The sequence below is a fragment of the Pteropus medius genome, unplaced genomic scaffold, assembly GCF_902729225.1.
Source record: "Pteropus medius unplaced genomic scaffold, Ma_sr-lr_union100, whole genome shotgun sequence".
In the NCBI taxonomy this organism is placed as follows: Eukaryota; Metazoa; Chordata; class Mammalia; order Chiroptera; family Pteropodidae; genus Pteropus; species Pteropus medius.
Genome location: NW_024349803.1, coordinates 5234017 through 5250167, shown reverse-complemented (window position 1 = coordinate 5250167; position 16151 = coordinate 5234017). Strand labels below are relative to the sequence as shown.

Sequence of the window (16151 nt, the reverse complement as noted above, 5' to 3'; positions counted from 1 at the left end):
TCAGGTTTGGGTAGAGATTTAGGAAAAATGTATGTGTCCTTGAAGGAGGCTTATCACCTTCCGAATCTGTCAATTATATAAATGACATTAGACCTTGACACACAAACTAGGGCAAGTTTCTTTTCCACTTCTTTGTTACAGTCACGTGCAGTTCATACTTAAAGTCTGATAAGAGTAAGAAGGTTTTTCCCCATCACTGAGTTAACACCACTCTTTAGATGAAACGTAGAAGAAACGTCTAAGTGAAGTATAAGGAGCTAGCGCCTTCCTTGGTTAATTATCACAGCCACACTCTAGGCGTGCTGTGTTCTTGGCTCTCTGGACATAATTCTATGGTGGCCATATCACGGTGTAATTCCCTGTTTAAGTGTGATGGCCCCGGGTCACACTTTCAGGAGAAATCATGTCTTATTTTAATGATGTGCCCACTGCCTTTTAGGAAGCTTGGTGCACAGTAGGCATTAAGAACTGTTTTACCTCAAATTTTAAAATTTGTTGAATAAATGAGGACTTTTAATAGCCAATCACGGTAACAAAAATTGAAGATATTTCTTTAAAAATCTTTGTAGATCATGGAAACCAATTTGCAAATAAATATCAAATATTATATCCTATGAACGAGTAATTATAATAAAAGGTCACATCCAATGAACCAGCAATTATAAGAAATTTATCTTAGAAGAGTCTGAGATTTGAAAACATTAGATAAAAAAAAGTTTATGACAACATTATATATGAGTTGAAAAATTGCAAACAACCTAAGAACCCAAGAGTAAATTATAGTTTAGAGAAATTAATGATATTTTTTGGAAAATTTAATAACATTGGAAAATGCTCAAGAAAGGTGAAGGAGAAAAACCATGACACTAATGTCTTGCTTTTTTTAAAACTTTGCATTATATCACAAAAATGTCCCAAGTTATTCAAAATTCTGCCAAAACTGTGTTTGTAATGGCTATAGAATATTCTGTTGGATATAAATATAATAAGTTATTAATTATGCTTCATAAATACACACATGTACACACACTAAAAAATAACACAAATGGAATTAGATTTTGCCCATCGTTCTACACTTTCCCTTCCTCCGTTGACAATATGATCTAGAGAGCTCATCACATAAGCACACACGCATCTTCCTCAATTCTTTTTAATGCCAAGATAGTATTCCACTGCAGAGTTATATGTTGATTTTTCAAAACAACTCTTATTGATATTTCTAGGCTATTTACAGCTTTTTGCTATTTAAATGATCTTGCAATAGGCACCTTTGATATATATTTTTGTGCATTTGTGCAAGTATTTCTGTGGTGAAAATTCTGAAATTGCTGGATCAAAAAAATGTTCATTAAAAAAATTTGAACAGACATTGTCTAATTGCCCTCCAAATTATTAAAGCAATCAACACTCTCTTCAACACCATATGAAACTAACTGCTTCATTTTAAGAATGGAAATAGTGAATGAGATATATTCGTGTGTACCTGACATGAAGTCATGACCTCCAGCAATACTATGGCACAGGCGCAGTAGTTCTCTCTCCTCCTTTGCCTACTTCCCTTCCCATTTTTTCTTTCTTCTCACCTTCTTTCTTTTTTCTTTTTTTCCTTCTCTCTTTCCCCTCTTCTGCCTTTCTTTCCTTTCTACCTTATTATTTTATCTAATGGGAAAAGAGACAGGGAAAATTAAAGTGAAGGCCAGTGAAGAATTCATGTGGCATTTAGAGAATTGGAAGGAAGCAGGAAGTGGGCTTAAATTGGAAGCAGTGTGCTCGCTTTAATAGCACATATACTAAAATTGGAACAATGCAGGGAAGATTAACATGGCCCTGCACAAGGATAACATATTAATTCGTGAAGTGTTCCATATTTTTCTGGTAACTATGTGAGGTGATGGATGTGTTAACTAACCCTACTGTGGTAATAACACAATATATACATGTATCAAATCATCACATTGTACATCTTAAACTTACACAGCATTATATGTCAATTATATCTCAATAAAACTGGGAAAAAAACGTTAGATGCAAAACGGTATGGGGGATACATGGAAGTCTGCAGCATGGGGCAGCCAGATATACTGGGGAGGACAATTTGGACATGTATCTCTAATCCTCATGGGCACAGAAGTCACATAGGGAACTTGTTAAAAATGCAGACTATGATTTGGTGGGTCTGGGGTGGAGGGGCTAAGATTCTGCATCTCTAACAGACTTCCAGGTGATGCAGATGCTACTGCTCTGGGACCATGCTTTGGGGAACAAAACTTAGTTGACAAAGCCCACTGCCTGAAACGACAGCCAGGGGCATTATCAATCGGTGGGGTAGTGGGGTGTCTGTGAGTGTTATTATTTAAATATTGTAATATTTGCCTCCTGTAAATATTATAAGGTGATAAAAGTAATGAGCTGGCTCAATCTGTCACTGCTTCTTTCACCCATCAGATTCAGCCCAGCCCATACCAGCAGCAGGACCAAATACATGCTACATTCAAAACAATAGTTATTTTTTTTTCCAGTCTTGCAGGAATGCTTATCTTGCTTGAAATCAGATATTTTATTTGCTTCGTCTCCAAAATTTAGTAATAACTTTTGTCATACAGAGTCCTCCAACGTTTCCTTGATTCACTAACAGCTGCTGTTGCTGACATTGTCTGAGACATTGCCTGCCTTTGGCTTAGTCCTGAGGGTCCCCACCATCTGCAGCTGGTGGGATTGAGGCCTCACCTCATTATTTTCTGTATCAGATGAGAAGAACAAAATGGGAACAATTTCCCAAAAACCCAGCAATTAAAGTAGTTTCAGTCCAGGCTTTATGGAATCACAATTCTTTTGGAACTAAACCATTTTAAAGCTCCTCTACAACATTTATATGTTCCACTGAGATGTTTTCTTAAAACTGTCACATTCCAGCAAAGTTGGGACTGTTAATGTTTGTTTGTATATTTAGGAACCAGAATGTTTTTATATCTAATTCTGTGTGATGATTTCTTTACCACCAGTCCTTGTAAATTAAGGGGGGTAAAATACTACCTTAAATAATTCACAAGCTGAAGTTGACAGGAACATTTTTCACCTCTTTGATCCATGCCAGACAATGATGCTGAGACACCTAGATTTCCTCTCTGTTTCTGCCTGAGTATAGACATGATGATGCCAGTAAACACTCCATCTCTCTCTCTCTCATCTCTCTCTCTCTCTCTCTCTCTCTCTCTACTCTTTCTCTCAGAGCAAGAGCTCAGGCTTGGAGCCTTAGGAAAACTAGTTAAGGCATGTTCTCCTTTTCAAAACATAATCAGAAGGACAAGACTCAGAATAACACAGGTCTTAAGAACTTTGTCACATGATGAAGCTGTTGAATATATCCTCTGTGTCTGTACCTAGGAAAGGTGTTTGCATTTAAGAAATAGGTTCGGTGTGAGTAAAATGGTGTTTTCCTCTAATGCTATCATGCATAATGGGGTTAGCATTATGAGTGATAGATACAAATTAAGGACATATGAGAAAAGTTTCTAATATGCTTGTATTCACTTTAAATTTTGCTCTAATTAGGGATCATTAAAAATACGATGATAGGAATTAGGTTATTTTTATGCTTAATTCATGCCTTCATTTGCATTAAAAAATTCTATTTGAGTAGAAAATCAGAGAGGCATAATGTTTCTTTCCTTTTTCAAGAAATTAGGCTGTTTGAACTATATGTTTATAATAACCACAAAATTACTGTCTACCTGGTGTACGAAAGAAAACAAACAGCTTTTTCAGTTCTCTTTATATATTTTCCTTAAATATACATACATAGAAAGCCATAAAAATCTTTATGCCTTTGTGTTGATGACTCAAAGGAAATATAAACATAGATGCTTAGAGAGGCCTGTCCCAGGACCGCAGAATGCCAAGGCTTTCTTTCACCACAAGTGCTGAAGGAGTCGTTTAAGTTTCATGGAGAAGCAAGAAGCATGTAAACAAGGTCTGCTCCAAGAATGGCTTTGATGTGTGATGGGCTGGCAAGTTGAGGCAATATTAAGCTAATATCAACTCCAAACCCACTCTTCCGTACTTAGCCTTATGATACTGGCCCCAAGACTCTGCTGACCATTTAAGCTTTGCCTGCTGTTCCGTATAAGGCTCCTTCAATAGAGGGTGCTCCAGGGAGATGGGAAAGCAAGAGAAAATAGGGACTTGTCCTCCAATTCCAGTGAATGTCATGCTGAAAACACAGCTTGCTGTCAGCAGCAACTGACGCCAGTCTGCAGTTTCTCCAGCATGGGCAGACTCAACCTCAGAAGCACCAGCACCAGTAGCTGGCACGCTCTCCTCTGAGAGCTGGGTAGCACCTGCAGAACCCCTCTTCCAAGTTCAGAGACATCAACACAAGCCTAGCAGTGACCCCTCCTCAAGGTCCTCCAAGGTTTCTGGGGAACTAAGAAGCACCTGACATGTTACAGAGTGCCTAAGTTAGAAAAACCAGCCAGGAATGTTTGCTTTTCAACTGAATCTTGAGAATCCTTAGGTGTAAATATTAATAACTCTTGCAAATTATAAAAGGGCCCTGACAAAGAACAGGTCATCCTATCCGCAACAGAATGAGACAGGCAGAAAGCCAAGAGCAAAAGGTATACCATACAAGGAGGGGACAAATCTAGCCCAGATTGGACAAGTCATATTGTAAGAGGATAATCCCCAGTTCTTAGAGAAAGAGGTAGAAATTTATTGTGCTCAGCCTCTCTCATTTTCTGTCTCCTTCCGTGAATTTGTTTTTCTGCATTTGTAGATTGTTTGCATGTCAAAGGGGTAAAGTTGATTACACTCAACAAATCCTTGAGATGGTTTTAGACAGTCCTGAGTAAAGAAACCGGTCCACATTTTATCATATTCTTTCCTGGCAATTACGGATAGGATTCTACCACCTGAACATGGGTGAACCAACCCCTGACCGAAGGCTGATGAGGTTCCACACTGAGTTACTACTAGTGGATGTTGTTCTGCGTCCTGCTTTTCTCAGTACATCTATAACAGTGATTGTACTTAACACTCTTTGATTAGGAGCTGACCATAAAAATAGAAAGTCAAAACACGGTTAGTTAATTAATGCATGGCAGTAGAAAAACATACTCATCAAATCAGCCAAAGTCATTCCTGTCATTTATTCCTCAGAGAATTTAAATCTAAATCTGCTTTCACTTTTGCTCTTATCCCTTCTTCGAGGGTCACATGCTTTTAATTTTAAAAATGAGAAGCAAACATTTAATTCTAAATTAAAATCAACAGATTGTAAATTCTCTAGGTAGTCCAAGTTTTACCTTTGAATATTTAGACCCCTAGAAAACTACATGTCTTAGTTCACCACAGGACAGCTTTTTATCACCAAAGAAGCTAACTTTAAGAAATTCACATCTGCATTTCTTGCAAAATTATTAATGAGGATCTAACTTCACTCAATATGCTCCATATAAAACACCATGTGAGAAGCTCTCTCTTCCTTGAGGAACTGGTAACACATTCACAATCTTCATAATGAGAGTTAGGAATTGTATCACGCTCCTCTTTTTTGGCTTGGCTTCCGGGAAGCTCGGAGCCAAACTGTACACTCAGCGACAGCACCTATGTTCACACATCAACTTCCTCACTTTCGCTCTGATCTTCATTCTGTCTACATATTATTCTATTAATATTGCATTTGATGTAAAAAGTGAATTAAATGAACTTCTCTCAGGTGTTAGAGGCAATCTCTGATCAGCAAAACATGCTATTCATATGTGTCAACTGGTAACTTGATTTTCAAGTCCTTTTGACAAAGAGTTAGCCAGTACTGGCTGAGGTGCTGCTGGCAGGTGGGAAACTGAGCGCCACCTAGAGCCTGGGTCTAGGCACAGGAGTGGACACACATCCCTAAAGGGAGTGAATCAGGCTTGGCCTGCTATCTGTCACAGGTGACACAAAGTAAAGAATTTTGCTAACTACAGCTCGGGACATTCCGTCAGTCATCTCTGTTCCAAAGTTAGAGAACCATTTTATGGTACCATCTTGATACATGCAAGTGCCTTCCAGAGACTTGCATCTGCCCCTCAGGCCCAGGACCAGGGAAAGGCCATTAGAAGGCACTCACACCTCAGATAATGAAAACACCTAACGTGATGGGCTGAATTGTGTACTGCCCCCTCAAATTCAGAGTTGTAACCCTTCGTATCTCAAGAATGTGACCCTGTTAGGAGATAGGACCTTAAAAGAGGTGATTACATTTATATGAGGCCTTATAGGTGGGCCCTAATCCAATCTGGCTGGTGTCTTCATAAGAAGAGGAAATGTGGACAACACAAAGAGACACCAGGGATGATCACCTGTAGAGAAAAGACCAGCCTGGCGTCCGTCAGCACAGGTGGACAGAAAACGCCTTCTCTTTAACACGGAGTTGAAACACTATGACTCTAGTATTCTTCCATTTTTTTCCCCCAAGGTTTTGCCTATTATTCTGTACCTGAGTCCACCCAGAGTGCTTCTGGCTGTTCTCTTTGCACACTCAGGTGGCACAAGGGTGACTCGCTGGCTTATGCTCCTCATACACAGTAGGGTTTCAGAACAGCTGCAACTCTCTGGCTCTGTCTCACCAGATCAGTAATCCAAAATAACATTCATTTAGATTATTTCTTTGCCAATATGTTCATATTGTACTGTCAGATGGAGCCCATCTCATTCCTAAGGTCCCATGAGTTGGGAGCCCAGATGTGACAGTCTATTCCATGGCTGAGAGTTGAAAAGGTTGGGTTGCATGCTGACTTTCTTCCTCTAATTTGTCAAACTGAAAACTATTAGAGTCAAAACTCAATGAGTACAGCAATAAACAGGAGACTTCCTGCTGAACCTGCAGTACCTGGTGGTGTTTTCAGCATTGAACAGATCGTACATATTTCAAAATAATATTAAAACGGCTGTGTTTATTTATTATAATTTTATCACAAACATGTTTAATTGTTTTAAAATAATGCCTCCACATGGGAAAAGTACAAGTTTACTACAATTCATGCATGGTCTTAATGGAAATCAAACACATTATATATAAATATAATATATTTGATTTGTGGCTCTAAAATGAAAAAAAAAAAAATCAGCAAGGAAGAATAAACAGAAGACACCAGGAAGCCAGAAGAAACCCTGGCACTATGAACATAACATTGTCCTTGAACCTGTGCCCCCATCTGCCCTCTACTCCCCAACCCTGGACATCCGTTTTGCAGTTGACAATAGTTAAAGGGCCCTCTCTTTAGGATCGTTTGCTTGGAAAAAGGATTTCAAATTTGTGTAGGAAAAAACTAACAGAACACGCATTTTCATAGTCATTTGGACACCAGCTCACAAAGCAAGGGGCTGTAGAATGGCAATTTAAAGGGTCAAGAAAGAGGTGTGAGAAGGGAGACATCTAGCATTTATTGGGTGCCCAGTTAGTACTAAATAGAGCGCTATTTAATACTTATGCTAATTATTCCTCCATTTTACAGGTGGAGAAACCGAGACTTGGCGAGGCAAAGGGACTTGTCTAAGACCACAGAGTAAGAAGAGCAGCCTCATTGCAAACCTCTGGAATCCACCTTCTGCTTATTACAATTTCTCTCTGATATCTCCTATTGTACTGACGTGGAACAAATGAAATTAGGGTACAAATGTGTTAAACTTGAGCTGGTACACACACGTGTACAAAAATATTTAGAAAAAATACGTAGAGAAGAGTTTTTCATGGAAGGTGAGATCCTATGGGCATAGATGAGAGTAAAAGCCCAAGAAATGGCTAAGACACCCAGCATGAAAACATTTTATTTTGCTCCTGAGAAAGGGAGAAAAGCAAGAGATTCCAGAAAAGTGGGATGAAGCTGGGGAAGGAGACCACTGCGGGTGTAGTGGACTTTGGGCTGCACCCCGAGACCCCCCTCCAGGACTGAAGTCTCATTCCTCAGCTGCTGGGAGCGCCCCTGGCAGACAGCCCTCAGTCAGCAGGCAGCCCTCTCAAGGGGCTCACACCCCTTCCTGCATTCCTGCAGCCAGTGACTGCGGGATGCAGGGCTGTCAAGCCCCCTCAAAACTCCTTGGGACAACGTTGCAGGGTCATCCCGGGTTCAGCACATCCTGTGCAGTCAACAGGCTTTGCTGAGATAATACTACAGCCCAGCTTCTCCCTCTGCCCAGTCCTGCTTCCTTCCCTCTCGCTGCATGTATGGATCCTGCCTTCCTGCAGGAAATTCTGTAGGAAAATCATCTCAGAGCCTGCTCTGTGGTGAGTCTACCTGCAACAGGTGGCTAACAACCATTTTTCAAGGACAGGGATGCCTAATGATTAGTTTGAAGTCACTTAAGTCTTTGTGACATGAAGCCTTTATCACCAGCTTCCAAATATTAAGAAAAAAAAGTCTAGTGCCTTCACAGACTTTTGGAGTGAGTAGGAAAAATGGATAGAGTTAGATTTTCAATCTAGATCAATATAGTGCAAAACAGAGACAGAGGATGAGATATTCACAATACCTAGGGATTTGCAGATGTCTTAGGAAGGACTGTGATCTCCTATAGGACATTGACTTAGGACTTGAGCCAAAGTTACCTAGACCTGGAAGGCAGGGCCAAGCTGGCTGACATGAGCCTCACCTTCACGGGAAGGGGTTAAGTCATTCTTGGGCCAAGGAATCGAACAAAACAGGTCCACTAGATGGAGAAAGCATCATCTGAGTAGTGTATGGGCCTGTTCATCCCTTTGGAAGAGATAGATCTCTCCTTTGTACTTCCTGGGCATTGGCTCCACTCAGGCAGCACTTGGCATTCACCCGAATCTTATGAGTCACATTTCAGGTGTCCAGTCTCAGTGTAAGGTGTCTCCCTTGGTATGTGCCTCACAGCACTAATACCACACACCTAACAGACTCACAAGAAAAGCACAATTAATTGATTGCAGACGTTGAGACAGCTGAGTAAGAACTCTAACTGTCTCTTTAAAGGATCCCTTACATCTTACATGTAAATTTAGAACCGCTGCTCTTGGGCAAGGAGCCGTCCTTTGCTGGTCACCAAGCCTTTCTTACATATGAGCTTTTGTTGTCATTTTGGAATTGAAATGCTGGTTTCAATCAGTAGTTTCTTCAGAAGTGCTGCCTGACACTGACCTTTTATTAAAGAAATGGAATGTTGGAGGGATAACTAACACCTTTTCAATGAGATTTAGTATGTGGAAGAGAAAAGAATCATCACTTCATCTATTTCTCCATTGAAGGGTTATTTCAATCAGTGAGACAGAATGAACTTTATTCATAAAGCACTTGGAAATCCTGAAATAGTAAGTTCTTTGTATTAAATATATATATTTGACAAAGAAGCCTGGGCTCGAAGAATGAGATGCTGTCAAAATTCAGATATCCAATACCCTACAACTCAGAAAAGCATGCAAAATGGCATAAAATTTGACAGCAGCATACCTGAAGCCTGAATGCTGGCTTTGGCTTTGGACGTTTTACTTAGCCTTTGTATCACAGATTCTTCATCTTTAAAGTGGGCTGGCACATACTTATGAGAACGAGTAGGTTCCAGAGCATAATGCCAGCCACGTGGAAGATCTATGGTAATTAAAAGGCTCCTTTAGAGTTCCTAATGAGACCTAGATTTTGTGTCACTCAGCTCTAAGTGTCACCATCACACCTTGCTGGTGGCTACCGGCACTGGTTTTAGAATTATCCAGACTTCTAATTGAAATGTAGTCTTGCCACCTGCTAGCTGTGTGACAGTGGGAAAATTTCCTAACCTCCTGAAATACAACATCTTAATTTATAAAATGAAATGTCTTGCCCACCTCACAAGTACATGGTAAGAGCTGCACATGAAAGAGGGTACATGGTTTAGCACACTCCCTGGCCTGGTACAGAGGTGCTGTGCATTGAAAACAAGCTTCCCTTCGTCTAAACATTGTTATGAATTTGGTCCAGTTCAAAACCTAAGCTATATGACCACAAACCTCCTGCTACTCCATCTCAAAAACAGTGCTTAATTCATTTTTATAAGTGATTGCTATTGTGCCATGAGCTATATGTCAGGTTAATAAGGACAATAAAGGTCGTGGGTTTCTTATCTTCAGTTTGGCTTTTCTCAAAGTCTTCCTGTGATTGAAAGAAAAAAAAATTTCAAGAACTTGTGAGCCATCTTTCTGAGAACCAACCACTACATTTGACCTCAGTGTCACTCAGAGAACCTCCTTGTGCCTCTGCCGCCTCTAAATTTGTTGACTTCTGCCCTTCTCACAGCACTCCACAAGGGCTGTGCTCTGACCTTGGCAAGACCTTTCCAAACATCTGACATGAGAGTTCAACAAGGAAATTGCCAGTAAACTCTCTGTAGCCCTGCAGCACTCAAAGAAGGCTCTGTAGCCACAGCAGCTGGCACAAGATCTAATGCCATCTGGCCAGGGATGGGTCTCGGTCACATACACAAATACATAAATCAGTTTTGAGCATCAGAAGGGGCATGCACTGTGTCAGGCATGCTCATGCAGGTAAATCTTGAGTGTAGCCTACTAAACACACGTGGGCACTAGGCAGCTCCATGGGAACCACCTTTATTCTCATCTTCCTCAATAAAGACTATATGTTATAGAATCTAAGGAACAAAAATAAGCAAACAAAACAAAAATAGATTCATAGTACAGAGAACAAACTGGTGATTGCCAGATTGTGGGGGGTGGGGAGGGGGGAAGGTGTAGGGAAGGTGGGTGAAAAAGGTGAAGGAATTAAGAAGTATAAATTGGTAGTTAGAAAATAGTCATGGGGCTACTAAGTACAGCAGAAGAAATACAGTCAATAAGATAGTGATAACCATCTGTAGTGCCAGTGGGAACTAGATTAATTGGGGGGATCACTTCATAAACTACATAAATGCCTAACCACTATGGTGTATACCTGAAACTAATATGATGTTGAATGTCAACTCTAATTGAAAAATAAAAATTAAAAAAAAAAAAGACTATATGTTAAATACCTACTTATAGGAGCAGCAATGTCCAGCTGGCCATGATATTGCTCATCACTTCACTGACGTGTGGTCTCTAGGCATTAATCCAGGCATTAACTGATGAAACCAAAATCAGCAGCCCTGGAAAGGTGATTCCTCCTACACCTTAAGGATGTAGAGCATCGCAAGCCCTTTTACCTCATTAAAATCATTCACATAAAAATCGCTGGCTAAATGGCTAAAAGCAAAAGAATAATAATAATAATAATAAAGGCGTCGCTTTTTATTAATCTGTGCAAGCAACACCGTTTGACTCCCAATGAGCAATATTCCTGGTAAACTGTGTTGGAAATCTCAGCTGAAACCTGAGGCCAAAAGTGGCTGCCTCCCTTCTACTCCAAGTGTAGACTTTGAAACATTTATCTCAAGTGTGTTTGCGAGAGAGGTGAAAATATAGCTTCCTAAATCCCCCAAAACATACCCCAAACAAGTAAGATAGACCTTGCAATGAAAGACTACCTTTAAAAAAGAAACAGATAGATGATACAGATAGATGAATAAATAGATAGATAGATAGATAGATAGATAGATAGATAGATAGATAGATAGATAGACAGACAGATAGACAGATAGACGGATAGATGGATATAAGAAGATCATATAAAACATAAAATCCAAAAGTATGAAATATACTCTGTGGGGAAACCGGAAAAAGGTACTCTCATACATTGCTGGTGGGAATTCAAGGTGACATTTGGAAATACCTACCCCAATTATATATGCATTTATCCTTTGACCAAGCAATCCCATTTCTAGAAATCAATCTCAAAGATGAACTGGCAATCAAACTAAAGAGCCTAATGCTATTCATTATAGTACTATTCGTAATAGCTAAAGACAGGAAAACCCCACCAGGGAATAAACCAGGGAATAAACAATGGTACATCCACACAAAGAAGAATTTGGAAGCTATAAAAAAGGAATGAAGTGTATTGCTATATATTACTATAAAATAATGTTTGGGATATATTGCTAAATGACACTGACACAAGTGTATATGATACGCTCCCAACTTTTAAGAAGTGAGAGGGAGGGTGCATTTACCTGAATATATTTAGAAAATGAAAGGATGAGCTATGAAATTTTTGAAAAGTGATTCCCTGTTGGGAAAAGAAGAGAATAGGTTAAGGGATTGAAGATGTAAGCTGGTCTTCTTCAAAGCAAATTTTTATAGATTTAACTTTAGACCTATGGAAACATTTTACATAACTAAGAAACAAGAGCAATAAAATAAAAATAGTTTCTAAAAACTTGAAACAAGCCTCTTTTACCCACACAAAGAGTAATGATTCAGCTGTGTATAGATCATCAGTGCAGGCCTGTGAGGAAATTCCTGAGGGGAAGGACAGAATCTTGTGGAAGGGCTAGAGAGAATAGTCCTTGGAGCTCACATACGGCCAGGAATAGTGCCTCTTCATACCTGCTACCGGCTTTTATTATTAAACTTGATAATTCACTGGCCGTTGGGTAGAATACATGGAAGGATCTTGCTTCAGTAGTGGGCAATTATCAGCCGTATTTTAATTGTCACCCTTGTCTCACATAACAAAGCTGAAAAGTAAGACCAAAAGTATCGAACTGTTTTCCAATAACTTAACTGAATCCTAAAACAAAGCTTGAGACTCTACACTGCAATACAAAAATCTCCAGCATCCAACAAGGTAAAATTCAATCAAAGCTCACCGGGCATACCAAGAGGTAGAAAAATATGACCTGTAATAAGGAGAAAGATAAATCAGTTGAAACCAACCCAGAAATGACACAGATGTTAGAGTTAGCTGACAAGGACATTAAAATAATTATTATAACTCTATCCTACTTGTTCAAATAGTTAGATGAAATATTGAACATGTTAAGCAGAGGCTTGGAAGATACAAAGACTCAAATCAAACTTTTAGAGATAAAAACTATGTCTGAGATAAAAAAAAAAAAATTACACCGGATGAAATCAATAGTGAAATCAATAGACATTACAGAAGAAAAGATTAGTTAAGTTGAAGACACAGCAATAGAAACAATCCAAAATGAAATGGGGGGTGAGAGGTGTGGGGGCCTTAAAAATTGACCAGAGCATCAGTGAGCTGTGGGCCAACTTCAGAAGCCTGAGGGGAGACACACATCTATGCAGGCAAATTTTTTTTCCTGTGCCTCCTGCATGAGCTGACAATACAGAAGTGATTCAGAGTTGTGGCCACCAAAAGGAGATCCTACCCCTCTCATTAAGAACACTTCTTAGGGCCCAAGTGTTTTTTAGGATATTAACTTCCAGCTGGAAAAATGGGCTCGAAAGCTCCCCCAGACCCTTCTCCATGGCTCTCCATTCTCAGGCTGAGCCTTAATGAGGTGGATCCTAGCCTTAGAACTTTGTCCCACTGAGCAAAACAGCAGAGGCCACCCCTCCCACCACTGTTCTAAGGAACTAAGGACTCTGAGCCACTGGCAAGAACCTGACCAGTCCTTGAAAGAAAAACTGGAAGTTCGGTGTCAGAATTTCCTGGGTAGTGAATCCCTCTAACAGCAAGCTACCTGGGCTCAGAAACCTTAGGGACAACTGCTTGTGAGATGCCTGAGACTTTAACCCAAAACCTGGCTCTCTTTGTGACAATTCTCCTTGTATGGGGACTAAAGGAATTCAGAATTACAAGAGTTTAACACATGACTATTCATAGATTTAGATCCACATCCACAACTACTATCCAGTTACAACTGGAGCCTATGATGCTAAGTGATGAGTCCACTTATATGGTATTCCAGACAAGGCAATGCTATAGGGATGGAAAACAGATCAGTGTGTTGCCAGTGGCAGGGTGTGATGGGAGAGATGCGTTCAAAGAGGGGAGCACAAGAAAAGTTTTGGAGATGAGAAAACTGCTCTATAATTTTGATGGTAGTGATGGTTACATGACTATAGGCATTTATCAAAACAGATAGAACCGTATACTAAAGAGAGCGAATTTTGTTATATAAAAGTGATACATTTGTCAAAACTCAGAATGATATACTAAAAAGAGTGAGTTTTACTAGATATAAATTATTCCTTTCTTAATAAAATAAATGGAAAATGAGTTAAAAAGGTCCAAAAAGTTAAGGTCTTTAAAACATAAATATATTTTTTATATAATACTTGGCTTTTATTACAATTGATCCAAATGTTATTAACCAATATTACCTCAATAAACTTAATTTTTTAAAAAAGACTGACCCCAACACATACTCTGGTAACAAAGTCCTCCCAGGGTAAAAGTCTTCTTGAGTCCTGTGCCTCTCAAACTTTAACATGTGCATGAATCTCCAGAGTTTCTTAAAATACAGATTCTGATTCAGAAGGGGTAAGACCAGAGATTCTGCATTTCTCACAAGGTTCTAGGTGGTATCTATGTTGCTGGTCCGTGGACGACCACACTTTAAGTAGCAAGGCCTAGGACACTAGAGAGATCACTTGATATATAAAGATCAGAGAACTATTCATTCAGACTGAATGAGCCCTTCATAGCATGATCCATTGTGTTGGCCTGTGTAAATTAAAGGACCAGTCCCTTGGCAACAGTACGTCACTTACTATCCTCAGAGTTGAAAGCTGACCAGCTGTCCTTCCATAGGTTCACCCTTTGGCTTCCAGTGGAAGCCTGGAGCCAGGCCTGGAATCGACTCTAGCTTATGGTGGTAAGGAAAGCTATTTTGAACTAAAACCAGGAAACCCTGCTCTGAGGGTAAGGGCTTCAGTGGCCATGAAGCCACAAAGGCTCATCCAACCATCCATCTACCCATCCATCCATCTATCCACAAATAAGAAGCAATCTCTCTTCAAGTGCACATGGAAATTACTTGGGCCGGAAAGGAAGTCAATGCTGATTCCTTGTGATTCTGCTGACATTCCAGTGACTTTGAGTGACACCACCTAACAACTGCTGAGAGCCAAGTGCTGTCTGTGCCCCAGCAGGGGACTTTCATTTGTGGAGTGGTTTCCCAGCAGGAGTAAAAAGTGTCTGGTGACAGGAAGCCAAGTGTTAGAGGATGGTAAATGATTGGCTTTTATATTCAACAACTTCATGACATTTTCCTAGAGAACTGGCACTTCTTTTTGCATACTAAAAAAAATGCTATAAAATGTTTTCACAGACAGTTTCTTGCCTACAGATGCCCTCAGGTACAAAACATCACTTAGCAAACTAACACATGCCAACACCTTTAGATATGGCTTGGGGGCTTTTCAAGAAGAAGCAACAACACGTGTATTGAAAGTCTAGTATAAGTTGTTAACATTTATTGGGCACTTACTGTGTGCCATGAACTATCCTAAGAGAACTTCATATGTTCATGATCTCGAATAACCCTCAATACTACCCTACGAGGTAGTGACAATTATTAGCTCCGCTTTACAGATGGAGGTCGGGTAACTTGTCCAAGGACGCATGCTAGTAACTATAAGGCTATAAATCCCAGCAGCTGCTGTCCTCCGCCCCTCGCCTTCCCTCCTGACCCCTGTGCTGAGGTCTCCTCTACTCCTGGCACTACATACGTTAATGCTGCTAAGTCCCAGGTCTCCCCGCTGAGAGAACTTGAAGAAACAGGACAGTAAGATGAAACGTATTGCTCCTCAACTTCCATACAGAGCTTTGCTTTCTTACAGTAGGAGATGATGAAGCCATTTGCCTGATACCCTTAAATCACCACACACTAAGCCTTTAGGAGCACTAACGACTGCGCTGAAGGGTTTGTTCTTACGTAGCTCCTACCTTTCTTACGTAAAGATGAGGAAGGCTGTGCAGACAGCAGGTTTGGTAGGGAACCAGGAGTTCAATTTTGGACATCCTGCATTTAAAATGCCTCATGGACATCCTAGGGGAGACATCAAAGGGCAGGTTACTGAAGGATTAATGGATAAAAAGATATGATGATTGGGGCTTTCTTAAAAGTTCATGGCAGAATAGACAGGAGTAGAGACAGAACAAGTTTTACCACGAGTTGATAATTGTTGAGCTGGTTGATGAATCCACTGGGATTAACTACACTATTCTGACTACTTTTGTATATGTCTGCAACTTTCCCAAACTAATTTTTTAGAAATTTGGAGGGACACAGTATCACATATAAGATACCATTAAAAATGTATAAAC

At 39.9% G+C, this 16151-nt stretch overlaps 1 protein-coding gene and 1 non-coding gene across 8 annotated transcripts in view; one reads left to right on the top strand and one right to left on the bottom strand.

Moving 5' to 3' along the window:
- NEK11 (NIMA related kinase 11) overlaps positions 1-16151 on the bottom strand; it is a 200801-nt gene that overhangs the window by 17607 nt on the left and 167043 nt on the right. Inside the window, exon 17 of one of the 7 annotated variants that reach the window (XM_039837125.1) lies at positions 10046-10127. The exons of 5 other annotated variants lie outside the window; for them this stretch is intronic. In XM_039837125.1, the coding sequence (XP_039693059.1) occupies positions 10061-10127 (67 nt within the window). In that variant the 3' untranslated portion in view covers positions 10046-10060. Of the gene's footprint in view, positions 1-10045; positions 10128-15740; positions 15874-16151 lie in introns of those variants that run through there. One more of the 7 variants, XM_039837122.1, reaches the window with a different exon arrangement.
- Positions 1767-1872, top strand: LOC120582671 (U6 spliceosomal RNA). Its single transcript, XR_005647610.1, has one exon. It is a non-coding gene; the product is annotated as a U6 spliceosomal RNA (small nuclear RNA).